The 13,948-nt window shown below is 35.7% G+C and overlaps 1 protein-coding gene across 1 annotated transcript; it reads left to right on the top strand.

The window, feature by feature from the left end:
• Nucleotides 1-3,427: 3,427 nt before the first annotated feature.
• LOC129870528 (DNA-dependent metalloprotease WSS1) lies at nt 3,428-6,810 on the top strand. Its single transcript, XM_055945340.1, has 4 exons — nt 3,428-3,774; nt 3,852-4,047; nt 4,864-5,562; nt 6,256-6,810. The coding sequence occupies exons 1-4, from the start codon at nt 3,617-3,619 to the stop codon at nt 6,397-6,399; spliced, it is 1,197 nt and encodes a 398-aa protein (XP_055801315.1). The 5' UTR covers nt 3,428-3,616; the 3' UTR covers nt 6,400-6,810.
• Nucleotides 6,811-13,948: the final 7,138 nt, after the last annotated feature.

Below are 13,948 nucleotides of genomic sequence, written 5' to 3'. Positions count from 1 at the left end.
ATGAGGTTTGGAAAGAAGGGTAAACTTAGTCCTCATTATATTGGCCCTTTTGAAATTCCGGACTGTGTAGGTCTAGTGACGTACATATTGACCTTATCACCTAGCTTGTATAGGATACATCTGGTGTTCCATGTATCAATGCTGAAGAAGTACCATGGAGATGGGGACTACATCATTAAATGGGGACTCGATGTTATTAAACAAGGAACTTCAGTATGAGGAAGAGTAGTTGCAATCCTTGATCGAGATGTCCGGAAGTTGATGAATAAAGAGATCAATATGGTTAAAGTGCAATGGAAACATCGTTCGATGGAGGAGGCTACTTGGGAGGCTAAAAAGGACATGCGAGATAAGTATCCTAAACTGTTCATCGAAACAAGTACTACTCTACCTCTACTTAGCCCTGTTTTTTCCCTAGTTAGTCACTCGAGGATGAATGATGGGTAAATTGGTATCTATTGTAACGACATATCCCCATCATTATGGATAGACCAATGGGGAAGGATTTTGGGCCAGAAAACTTCGGGTAGTAACTTTGGAAAAATTTAGCCTAGGCCAGACTTGGATGGATTCTGAGTCAGGTAAAGATTAGGGTGACCTTGTGAATGGTGGGGGATTAAATCTATAATTTTATTGGGAAATCTGATATCTAAGATAATACAGAGCATTTACGGCTTCTCGAAATTGCATTCGGGTGAGTAAAACTCCCGAAACTGGACTTGTCGTGAAAAGTATAATTTAATACGTCTAGAAGGGAGTGTTGTGAAATGGGGGCTTGGAGCTCAAACTCCAAGCTCAATGTTTCCACATATTCCTCCAAAGCGGGATTTGTCCCGCCAGAACGGGATGGTCCTGCCAGAGCAGGATAGTCGCGATTTAAGTAGGAAAAAATCCTAGAAATGGTCTTTTTCTGCAAAAACAATTTCTAGAACGACAAGAGGCAACCTAGGGGGATTTTCATCAATTTTCCATGGATTTTCACACTTAATATAAGGATTTTACTCTCTAAACTCATTCTTTGATTCCTAGAACCTAGAAACTATGGTTGGTAATCATTGGGGGAGGATTTGAAATATGGTGGGAAATAGCCCTTGGGTGAGGTTGGTAATCCCGTATGTGTTTCATGTACTTGTTAAATTGATTCATGATATGCATATCTGTATATGAATAGGGGAAATATGCTAGATCATATGTGAAATGATCACGTCCGTCCTATTTTTTGATGAACCTGCTCTTGGTGATATAATGCTGAATACTGAACATAATTATGGCTGCTTTTGTATGTTGGGATCGGATAACACGTTTCGACACATAAATTGGATCAGGTGTCACGTTCTGACACATAATTGGATCGGGTGTTACATTTCGACAGAAACCTTAGATCGAGTGTTATATTCCGACACAAATTGAATGTCTGTAGGTACCATAAGAGGACACTTATGTGAAGTTATATGAGTTGAGGTTATTGAAATGTGGTCTTGCTGAATCTTGTTTAAGATGACACTAATTTTAGCTATTCTGTATATATGTGCATGTTCTGTTAAGTTTACTAATCTATGATCCGCTTACTGGCTAACCACGTGATTCTATCAGTACAGTGTTGATTTTATGTACTGATACTACACTTGCTCTGTCTTTGTTGAGTACAGGGTATATTCAGCTGGTTGCGGAGAGACCTTGCCTAGTGAGTAGTGATCTTGTCCGAATCCAAGGGTGAACTATTCTGTCATGCTGCCGTGAACTCTCTTTCATTTATCTTTGTCATTCGTCCGGGCTTAGATGTTCAAATACTGATTTATTTATTGATGACTTTCTTGTGGGGATTGCATTACTTTTTCTAGACTTGTTTAGTTTTAGAGTTTTGGTACGATGACTTTCAGTTCCTAGGATATTTTCGCATGTTAAGTTGATTACTAGATTATTTTATGAGTTTATGGAAACTTAGTATTTATTATTGTTTAAGCCTGCTTCTGTATGTTTTAAATTATGTATATCTCATAAATATCGTTAGCTTGGGCTGTAAGAATGATTCTCCGATCGGAGGGTTAGTGTGGGTACTAGTTACGGCGGGTCGGGGTCGTGACATATACTCCTGCTCCAAATATGATTAAGAGACTTCTCAACTCAACTCATGCTCAAACTCCTTTTTTCAAGTAGGTGATGAAAAGAACCATTCTTTAACTCAAAACAGCGCATAAGATAATTAAATTCAAGACTCAACTTGGGTTCATGTGAATGTAAACATTGAATCCATAATCTCATACTCAACTCAACAAGGTATAATCAAACATATGCTATAACTCTATAAGAATTTTATATAAACAACTCAAGAATTCACTTTATTGGAATTGAAACTCAACCTCGAACATCAACTTGACTATAGAAACATGTAGGGCACGAAGACAAACTTAGTCCAATATTCTGATAGACTTACATACCTGGAACGAAGATTATCTACGCGAAAATCGAAGACTTGACTTGAAACTCTTGAACCCTAGCTCTTCTCCTTCTCTCCAATCCTTGCTCTCAAAAGTTTCTAAGTGTTAATGAGAGAAAAACCCCTTTGGGTACTAATATGGTACCAAATTTAGTTCCATAACGACTTGGGTTGAGTTTGGAAAAGGTGGGGAAAAGACTGGAATGCCCTTCATTAAAATGGGCTCGGCCATTTATGGGCTCCTTCCTACGGACCGTAGGAACTCCTACGGACTGTAGGGTCCTCCTCATAGGATTTGGGTCCAATTTTGGACTTAGTGGAAATTGGAATAAGTGGGTCTATGACCAACTCTTACGGGTTGTCCTGCTAACTCGTAAGTGTGGTACTGAAACTTCTCTTAAGGTGGAGTCTATGGGCCATTTCCTAAGGCATGTACAAAGTCCTACGGGTCGTCACTTGGGTCGTAGGAGGGATCCTTGACCACTGAATTTTTGACTAAGTGTCAAGAGGTTCTACGATCATCTTCTACGGGTCGTAGAGTACTCGTCGGGTCGTCCTAGCAATTCGTCCTGCATACCAAGAATTCAAACTCTCTAATCTCCACCTACAAGCTTTGTCTACGGTCATACCTACTTCTACGGGTCGTAAAGACCCACTCGTAGGAATTGACTTGAAACTCTGGAATTTGTTTAGTGTAAGGGTGACCTACGAATGGCCACCTATGACTTGTAGGTACTCCTACGGATTGTGGGTACCACTTGTGGGCATTGATAGATTCTCTCTTGGTTCTCCAACTTGATCTACATTAGAATGACACGGAGTGTTACAAAAGGACAAATATAACTTATTTGTAAGAGTAAAGACAAATATAGCTCTTTTTCCTTAAAATATTAATATACATCTTAAATATTTTAAATCACTTGAATCAAATTCTCCTTTTATTTAATACTATTTGACCAACCAATTTTAATTTGAATCTTAGAATAACACCTCAAATCTTTAAACCCCCGCCAATATCAAAACGGAGCAAACATTGAATTTTTGAATCCTTGGCGGCGTCTCATCGTTTTCCATTAAATTATGATTTCAATTTCTCAACAGAGATTGCTTCTTTCAATTATTTTGATTTCCTGAGATATTGCCCTTCTCTATCAGAATCTAGGGTTTGGTTTTAGAAGAATGAATTTGGGCGATCTTAATAAGGTATGGGAAATCAAAGCACTGAAGCGTAAGCCCAAACATGAAGAAGCCAACAAGATTCTTGAGAAAATTGCTAAACAGGTTCAGCCCATCATGCGTAAACATAATTGGAGAGTTAAACTTCTCTCTGAATTCTGGTAATTATCACTTTTTACTCTTGTATTTTATCGATTGAGAAAATGATTTAAAAAATTAAAATTGTGAATGTTTGCAGCCCAAAAAGACCAGCGCTTTTGGGGTTGAATGTAGGAGCTGGGATACATGTAAAGTTGAGGCTTCGAAGACCGAACAATGATGAGGAATTTTACCCTTATAATGAAGTTCTGGATACCATGCTTCATGAACTTTGCCATAATGCTCATGGTCCGCACAATGCCGGTTTCTACAAACTATGGGATGAACTTAGAAAGGTAAATTGCATAATAAGCATGGTTGGATCGGGAGTTTATTTATGCCCAACATTTTAAATTTTCATGGAAAATAGAGTTGATATCTCCCTTTCTATAGTTTAGAATGACGGTCTACTATTACAAGTTAAATTAGTCACTTAGCCTTTGTTTTGAAGATTTCAATTTAGTGCTAAGATTATTTTTTAATCATATGGATACAATACGAATTGATGTTCTATAATATATTAAACTAACTTATTCTTTATTTAGTAATATCATCACAAGAACAGTGAGCATTATAACTATAAGGGGTCATTTGTTTGGGAACAAGTTATCCCAGGATTAATTATCTTGGGATTAGCTATCTTGGGATAAGGTGAGATAACTTATCCCACCATGTATATGAGATAGCTTATCTCATCACTATGGTATAAATGGTGGGATAAATTATCCCAAACTTGTCAACCAAACAAGACACCAAAATTTTATCCCTGGACTGTTTTTCTATCCTAGGACTATTTATGTTTATCCCTTACACCAAACGACTCCTAAGAGAAAAATGGAAAACACATCATTAAACTTGAGATGTCTAAATCTAGTTCAACATGACATAATGTAGAAGAAGCATCAATGTCAGACATTGCTCTTGAACCCCGGAAATTGAAGCCATGATGATTGAAGGTTTCTGCCATTTATTACTAGGTACAGCTTCAAGGAAAAAAGATGCATGTTTTATGTTGAACCAATAAAGCATAAAACTTATGCTGCTTTCTTTGTTCTTTTTGTGTACTTTTGGCTTTTGCTTCCATGAAAATTTATGGTCCTCTTTTTGGATAGGAATGTGAAGATTTGATAACTAAAGGGATAAGTGGCACAGGAGAAGGGTTTGATCTCCATGGAAGGCAATTAGGAGGCCGTCACCCACAGCCATCCATGTCGTCTCTCCGCCAAACTGCTGCAGCTGCTGCTGAAAATCGAGCACGTCTTAAATCCTTGCTACCATCTGGGCCTAGACGCCTGGGTGGTGACCATTCTATCAAGTCTGCACTTGCTCCAATTCAAGCTGCAGCAATGGCTGCAGAAAGGAGGTTACAGGATAATATTTGGTGTGGTTCTGAATCGTGTGACTTATCTGACTTAGATGAAACTTCTGATTCATTGCCCGAGCCGTTACCACTAGGGCATACTTCTGATAGATCCAAGCTTTCTAATGGGTTTGATGCACAGTCTTCCAAGGTAACATCTCGAAAAAGAAGTCGAGAATCGAATTCTGTATCATCCTCAAGGTCCTTGCATGGCCATACTGTGACTAAGCCAGTATCTAAGGCCCTGTCTAACCATGATAAAGAAATTTCTCACAGAGTTGGTCAGGCAGCAGGGAACTCTCATACTGTGCCATCCAGAGGTTATCCAGTGTCCTTTGTTGATTTAAGTGACAATGCCTCGAGTTGTACATCAATGCATAGCCATGATGACTTACACAGTCCCAAGGAAACAATGATGTGGGAGTGTTTAATGTGCACGCTGTTAAACCCAGTATGTTTTTCCCTTTTTTAGTTTAATCTGAGCATTTTTCTCTAAGTTTATTTTCTCTCTCGATAAGCATTGACTTGTTTTTGCTAGATGAATTTGCACTTCTGTAAATTGTGTAGACATATTATGCTTTTACTGTAGCTTTCTTGCACAAGCTCCTAGCACAATAGTCATAGGTTTACAGTTAAGGTCATAGTTAAAAGCTAGAGTACTTAAAATCAACAAAAGCGTGAGTTCTGGTATGTTAGGAGACTTCTACTCTCTGAGACTTTTTATGCTGAATATGTGGTAGAGGCATTATGATTATATCACTGCTGATATAATATTTTTGAAGTGTCAAACTAATAAGTATTTCGTTGTAGATGTCAGGTTGTGTTGGTGACCTGATTAGTGTGTGCTAGACCCATTTCCAGGCCCTTTGGTATTCATCTGATATTCTAACCAACGTGCATTAAAGTGGAAAAGCTTGATCATTGTTGGCTTCTTCTTCTTTTCAATTATTGTTGTTTAATGGTTGTAAGTTTGTGAAATTCTTATTGTGTCTAATTTCTCCTGTTTATTAGCAGAATATAACTAATAATTGTGTTTTTTCCACTTCAGTTTTTACCTTTTCTGTTGGTTTCTATTAGTTTCTAAAATCTTCTTCCACTTCTTGGAGTTGACTTCCTCTTTTTTCTTCACCAACATTATGTGCAGCCATTAGCTCCTGTGTGCAAAGTTTGCCAAACTCAAAAGCCCAAAGATGTGGATGACAGAAATAGTATATGGTCATGCAAATTTTGTACCCTGGATAACAGTCTGAAGTTGGATCAGTGCACAGCCTGTGGAGAATGGAGATAATCTCACGGCCCTCCTGTAGCAACACCAGCACCCAATCTTGGCACTTGAAGTGAACATGAATTGCAGGAACTAACATATTTTCTGGAAATTATTTCTCCTGTTTGTTGATGTCAATTTTGCGCTGCCCATCAGTTGATCAAGTATTCAAGAATTCACCTAATTTGATAAACTGGAAAAGTTTTTTGTCTTTGCTAATTTTGCTAAGGTGGTAATTTTACTAGTGAATCTCCAACGGAAGCTTGTTTATACCCATACTTTCCTCAATTTTCTTCATGTCAATTTCTTTTTATCAAGAAATATGCTATTCACATTTGGAAAGAAAGAACTAATATATCAGCAATATGTTTTTGTTATTTTTGGTAGAGTTAAGCTTGTCTTGACAGATGTAGATAGGGAAATCCTCTTTGGAAGATGTTCACTTCCTTCCCCGAATCAAACTTCCAAAATATCCCTTGAGCATCGTGAAAGACTGTAGGTTCCTTCTGTAGAGAAAGAACATTGCCATTTAGCACTCTGTGGCAGAGAAATGGATGTGCTGGTTTTGTCTCAAATTTGGAAGTTGAAATCCTCGACGTACCTACTAAAGGAATGTCATTTGAACAGAGCATGCCTCACTATGCCAGTTTTGTTAGGATGAATTAACTTTTAATGTGTACGGAGGTAGTATTTGCATTTTAGTAGCTTTGACGAATAGAGAGGAGAATACTACATTTTAACTTGGCTTCCTCAGATAATCTTTTTTTTTAATGAGTGTGTGCAGGTTCTCGACAGGACCTGAAGACTTTCTCCTTTTTGAGGGGAAATGATATGGAAAGCACTTAAATTAACCAAAAAATTCAGTCTGTTCCTTCTGTCATTTAAGTCATGACCAACTCCTGAATCATTTGATTTATCGCAGAGTACCACAACTTTTCTCATGAGCCATGTGAGGTTTACTTATTTAGGGTTATATGCTTTGAGTTTCAGTCTATCTTTAGATATCCTTCTTAGTGCCCAACAGAATAGTGTTAAAGGAAGAGATTGATTCTTTCTTTTTTTGGTAACTTATCATTTGCATTAAGCCATTAACCACCAAGTTAGGATTGGTAAGCACCACAGCTAAGTTACAACCCAGCTTGTAGTTAAAAATCAGAATCACCTAAACATCAATACTCATTCAGCTATCTAAAGAAATGAAACAACATGATCAAAATGATAGCTTTTGGAACACAACTCTAAAAGTTTCTTTGAAGCTCCAACATTGCAAGTGCATGCTATTTCACTGGCCAGGCTATTTGGATCTCTCTCTTTCTGCTCAAAGACTCTTGAGTTGCTTTCAGCCCAAATGTTATGAAGATATTCTGTGTAGACCATCTTTAGTATATGAGCTGAAGTAGATTTGTCTTTTGTCTGCTTACATATCCATTGTCGTAGCTGGTGCTGCCTGTTGGCATAGTTGTTGGTCTGTTCAGCCGCTGCAGCAGTCTCCTAGCATAGGTACAAGGCAAGAACAAATGCTCACTAGTTCCATGCATTGCTATACATCATTCCAGATTCACATTAACATTTCATTTGGCTAATCTGTCAGTAGTATTCAGGTGGCCGTGTAGATAGACCCAGAGAGTAAATGTAGCTTTTGGCCTAGCCCTACTAGCCTCATTTGTGAACATCAAGTGTTTCCAGGGAACTTTGTGGTGGTTGCCTATCAGTTGTAGATATATAAAATTGATTATGTTCTTTCATTCTGTTGGGCTCTCCTGGATGTGTTATAGGGTGACTCTTGCATCTAGCTTGTTCTAGTATAGAAATATCTTCCCACTGTCTGTCTTTCACCATAATTTGTCCAGCTTATTGGCCAAATCCCAATTTACTTTTCACTGCAGCCTTGTTTCAAATCTTAAGATAAAAAAATATGGAGTCCTCCAGCAGCTTTTTGGTAAGCACATTTTACTCCGTGAAACCATTGCCCTTTTGGTGATTTCATTGGTACCTGACCAGATATAACTTCTGCAAGACTACAACAGGCTTAAATAGTCGTGATCACTTTAGCAGGTACAAGAAGATTATCGCCCAATAGGATTGGATCCCAAACACCACTGTTTTCACCAATTGCACTCTCCCGGCATAGGATAGCTTTTTGGTCATCCAAGAGGAAATTCTTGCTACTATTTTCTCTATTGAAGGTTGCCACTGCAGTATACTCAGTTTCTTTGTAGCAAGAGGGATGCCTAAGTATTTGAATGGTAACTCACTATGTGGGATACCAAGCTGTTGAATAATATGCTCTCGTTCATCATTGACCGCAGCACCAAAGTAGATATTGCTTTTAGTTAAATTTGCTTGGAGGGCAGATGCTTTAGAAAACATATCAAACTTGTCATAAAGCAGTTGTATAGAGACTCTATCACATCTGGCATATACAAAAGACCATCTGCAAAAGAAAGATGGGTTAGTTAAACTTTGGCACATTTTGGATGAAATTTGTATTGCTTGGTTCCCAGTTCATTGAGTAATCTGCTCAAATGCTTCATTGCTATGGCAAAGAGATAAGGATAAATAGGGTCCCCTTGCCTCAATCCTTTAACGATCTGTCAAAACTTATTCAATGAAAACCTATTCAACTGAATCATAGGGATTTTTGGAGGTCCACTTTCATCATAATGCTGGGAGAAATATTTCTTCTGGAGTAGCTTTTCACCAGTTCATGAGCCATTATTATGTGGTCACCTTCCTGAAATGAACATTGCCCGTGTGTCATTGATAACATGTGGCATAATATTCTTCATTCTAGCTGTTAACACATTTGAGATAATTTTAGTGTACTGTGCAACAGGCAATTATTGGTCTGTATTCCGACTCTTTTACATGTGTAGTATGTATGGTGTTGCTGCAAATCATGAGGTGACAATGTTGCACCTTCAAGTCATGCTTGAACCCTTCAATCTTCATCTAGGAAAATGTTCATTGTCAACAAGCACATATACCTACACTATGCATCTTTCCATCTTCTGCAATTTAATATAGGGTCCTTTATAAAACCAAAAAATCACGTTAAAAGCTACAAGATAACTTAGAGAAAGCAAAACCTTTAAGATCTTTCTCTATGAAGGTTCAAGCATCTAAATCAAATTATAACTCCATTTTGAAAGGCATTTGTTAAAGGGGAATAGTAAACGCAAAATAGTATTGATGATGAACATCCAAGTTTTCGTGGCTTTTGATATAATTATATCACTGCCAAATTATCAAGCCTTTAATCAAATAAGGATGAAGAAGCTGCAATGTGTTGGTGGAGGATGGCAACATACTTCCATAGGCTCTTGAATGAAGAAGAGGGCAGAGCCAGTGTGTTGGGCGATTTGGAGCAGTCTGAGAGATATTGAAATTTTGGGTATTGCAGGTGTTTTAAGATTGAGGAGGTTAAGCATGTTATTGGTAGGATGAACAGGGAAAAACCGACCGAACCAGATGAGATTTCAGTGAAGTTTTGGAAGAGTGTTGACAAGGCGGGTATGGAGTGGTTAACTAGGTTGTTTAATGCTATTTTCACGACAACAAAAATACCCTAAGAATGGAGGTGGAGTATGATAGTTCTTTTGTAAAGAACAAGGGTGATATTCAAAATTATAATAATTAAAGGGATATCAAGTTTCTAAGCCACACTATGAAAGTTTGGGGGAGATGAGGATGACGAGGGGTGTGTCCATTTTTGAGAACAAGTTCGGATTCATATCGAGGTGTTCTACTACTGAAGCCATCCATCTTGTGAGGGACTAGCGGAGAAATATAGGGAAAGAAAGAGGGATTTACATATAGTGTTCATTGACCTTGAAGAGGACTACAACAAAAATTTGAGGAAAGTCCACTAAAAATGTCTGGAGGCTAGAGATATACCGGTGGCTTACATTAGGGCGATGAATAATATGTTGATGGAGTCAAAATTTGGGTTAGAATGGTGGGAGGAGAGTCGAATCATTTTCCTATGGAGATGGGGTTGCACCAGGATCAACACTTAGCCTATTCTTGTTTGCCTTGGTGATGAATGAATTTATTCAGTCTATTCAAGATGAAGTGTCATAGTGTATGCTATTTGTAATGACATAGAACTACTAATTGATGAGACGAGCAGTGGAGTTAATTCTAGGTTAGAGCAATGGAGACAAACTTTGGAATTTAAAGGCTTCAGAATGAGAAGAACCAAAACAAAATATTTGGAGTACAAATTCAGTGATGCAAGTCATGAGACAGACATGGAAGTGAAGCTGACTCACAACCTATCCCCAAGAGAGTTTCAAGTATGTGGGGTATAATTCAAGGAAGTGAGGACATCGACGAAGATGTCACACTTCTTATTAGTGAGGCGTGGTTGAAGTGGAGGATTGCCTTCAGAGTTTTTTGTGACAAAATGTACCACCTAAGGTTAATGGTATATTCTACAGAGTGGTGGTTAGACTAATTCTATTGTATGGGACGGGGTGTTGACCAATCAAGAATCATGTTCAAAAGGTACATGTTGCGGAAATGGGGACGCTGAGATAGATGTGTAGCATATTAGGAGCAATAAGATTAGGAATGCGAATGTCTAAGCTAAGGTGGGATTGACCTCAATGGTGACAAGATGAGGGAAGCGAGACTGAGATGGTTTGGACATGTGAAGAGGAGATGCATAGACACTCTAGTGAGGAGGTGCGAGAGGTTGGATATAATGGGTGCGAGGATAGGTCGAGGTAGGCTGAAAAAGTGATGGAGAGAGGTTATTAGATAGAATATGACATAACTCTAGCTTACTCAGGACATAACATTAGATAAGAGGGTGCGGAGGTCGTGTATTAAGGTCAAAGGTTATTAGGTAATGGAGTATTCTCTTTCTTCCCCAGGGTTTAAGCTTAGTGGTGTCTATTGTAGAAGTAACCTTATTCTTGTAGTGTCTTGCCTATGCTTTCTACCACCATCTATTTTTTTTTGATATTGCAGTTATTGCAATATTTTGTTGTTGTTACTGTTTTCATAGTAGTTGCTATATTTTCGTGTTTGTCATTTTTTCTTGTCATATTTACTCTGATTAATGTACTCAATTTGAGGGTCTTCGAAAAACAATCTCTCTACTTTCACAAAGTCGTGATAAGTTTACGTACATTTTACTCTCTTCAGATTTCATTTGTGAGATTTTACTAAGTATGTTGTTGAATCGAACAATCCCAAAATCAAGTTCAATGCGAACTTGAATTAATTCTTCATGGCGAGCAAATCCAAATTATTATTATTAGTCAAGTGCTCATGGCAAATAGTTCAAAATTCAGATTTAAGATCAAGCTCTAAAACTTTAAAATCAAATATTGTAATATGTTAATATTCTTCTTATATTTGATTTTCACATTAGAAATGTTACATGATGTTAGTCATAATCAATTTTTAAGTGTCTCTAGACTGTCATTAAGTATCGTCATAAAGTAAATATCTTTGTCTTTGGGAATAGTTCAAGTTAAAATGGAAAATGAACCATTAAGCTGAAAAAAAGAGTGGAAATTATTATAATATTTTTAATACTTATTAGCAAAAGCATTCAATTGAATTTTGATTTCAAACGATAGATGGAACATTTACGTCTAATCATGTGGGGAAAATTCTTGTTTAAGGATACATCTTACTATATTTTTTAATTCTTGAAAGCGTGGAAATTTCTTGTAAAGCATGTGCTAACATGTGTTCACCCAAAACTAAAAATAACAACATATATATATATATATATAAAAGAAGTTTGAAATTTAAATTAGAAAATAGGGAAAATCACATAAAGCAAACCATTTGACGTATTCATACTTAAAAATTCACACGTAGGTACCACGTCATCCACCATACTTTTAGGTGTTTACCCTATCTTAGTTATTTCCGGTCTATTACTCCCTTCGTTTCTTTTTATTTGTCAAATTTTAATTTGACATATATTAAAAAAATAATGATTGATATAATAAGTTTATTATTTTACCCCTATTAATTATTATAATTTTAAACATATTTACTCACTACATTTTTCAAAGACATTAACTCAAGGTTAATAAATTAAGGGTATAATAGAAAGGAAAAAATTATTCTTTCTTGATTTGTCAAAATTTACAAGTAAAAAGGGAAATCAATTAGGAAATATTTGACAAGTAAATAGAAACGGAGGTAATATATCTTATTGTATAACTAGACATTGGAGGCCGCGCAAGCACGGGGTCAATATATGTTGCTCACTTTGTTTTAATTTATGTGACACAAATTAAATTTGGAGAGTCTATTAAGTCTTTTTTTATGATTTGTAAGTATTTTATGTTATTAATTATTGTGATTTATAGTACTTTTATAATATTTTAGATAATATATGTTACTCCTTTTGTCTCAATATATGTGGCACAGATAGAATTTCGAGAGTCAATCAAATTTTATATGTCTTTTAAATATTTTAAGTTATCAATTATTGTGATTTATAATATATATATTTTTTGTCATTTTCAAATAAAATATGTTACCTTTTCTATTTCAATTTATATGACGCTAGTAAATTTTGAGAGTCAGTCAAATATTTTATATCATTTAAATTTTTAAGTTGTTAATTATTACGATTTATAGTATTAATAGCAGCCTGTTTGTAGCCTCTTATATATAGTAGTAATACAATATAATATGGTAGTTCTATTATTCATCGAGAATATATATATATTATTTTTATTTTAATTTATGTGATATTTTTTGAATTTCGAGATTTAAATAAATTTTTCTTTTGATCGTTTTTAATTTCCTTTAAATATTTTTTAGTGTCATTTATTATGACTTATAGTACTTTTATGTGGTTTTCAAATATATAAATTTTATATTAGAAAACTTAAAATTTTCATGTCCAAATTCGTAATTAAAAATTAAAAAAAAATCAGAATTTGCATTGTGCACATAAATTAAGACAAATGAAATACTTTTTATACATATTAATATTAGTTTGAATGTTTATACACTATTATCGTAATTCCTAATATGTCATCGAACTTTGAGAAAATACTCATCTATGCTATTAAAAATTTGGCTCATTTATGCCATTTTTATTTGAGAAAAGGCTCATCCATACCATCATTTGTCAATTAAAATGACAATGATGAGTCAAACTTTTAACGGATGGTATAAATGAGTCTTTTCTCAAAGTTCAATATTATATTTGAACCTTTTCCATTTTAAAAATAATTTAGTTAATGATGTGGTCGAATCATAATTGACCACGTGTACAAAATAGTTTTGAAAAATGAAAAATATTTTTAGTTTATAAATAATGACATGAATGAGTCTTTTCTTAAACAAAAATGACATAAATGATCCAAACTTTTAACAAATGACATAAATGAGTTTTTTCTTAAAGTTCGATGACATATTTCAGTTTTTTTCTTTATTTAATTTGGAAAAGAGGGAGGTGGTGGTTATACAAATAACTCGTTTACTTGCCCTCTCTCTTTGTCTTAGTAACACTAGTGCATGTCTTTAAAATATTGGAGCATAATTTTGATAGCTGACTTTATTATTGTATAGTTGACTAACAATATTT

The sequence above is a fragment of the Solanum dulcamara genome, chromosome 10 (assembly GCF_947179165.1).
Source record: "Solanum dulcamara chromosome 10, daSolDulc1.2, whole genome shotgun sequence".
Taxonomy (NCBI): Eukaryota; Viridiplantae; Streptophyta; class Magnoliopsida; order Solanales; family Solanaceae; genus Solanum; species Solanum dulcamara.
This window is presented reverse-complemented; position numbering and strand designations above follow the sequence as displayed.

Excerpts from the sequence above, each read along its gene's own strand:
- LOC129870528 (XM_055945340.1), top strand. The coding sequence starts at position 3,617 with ATGAATTTGGGCGATCTTAATAAGGTATGGGAAATCAAAGCACTGAAG. Across the intron at positions 4,048-4,863 it reads TATGGGATGAACTTAGAAAG|GAATGTGAAGATTTGATAAC; the intron begins GTAAATTGCATA and ends CTTTTTGGATAG. Across the intron at positions 5,563-6,255 it reads TGTGCACGCTGTTAAACCCA|CCATTAGCTCCTGTGTGCAA; the intron begins GTATGTTTTTCC and ends CATTATGTGCAG.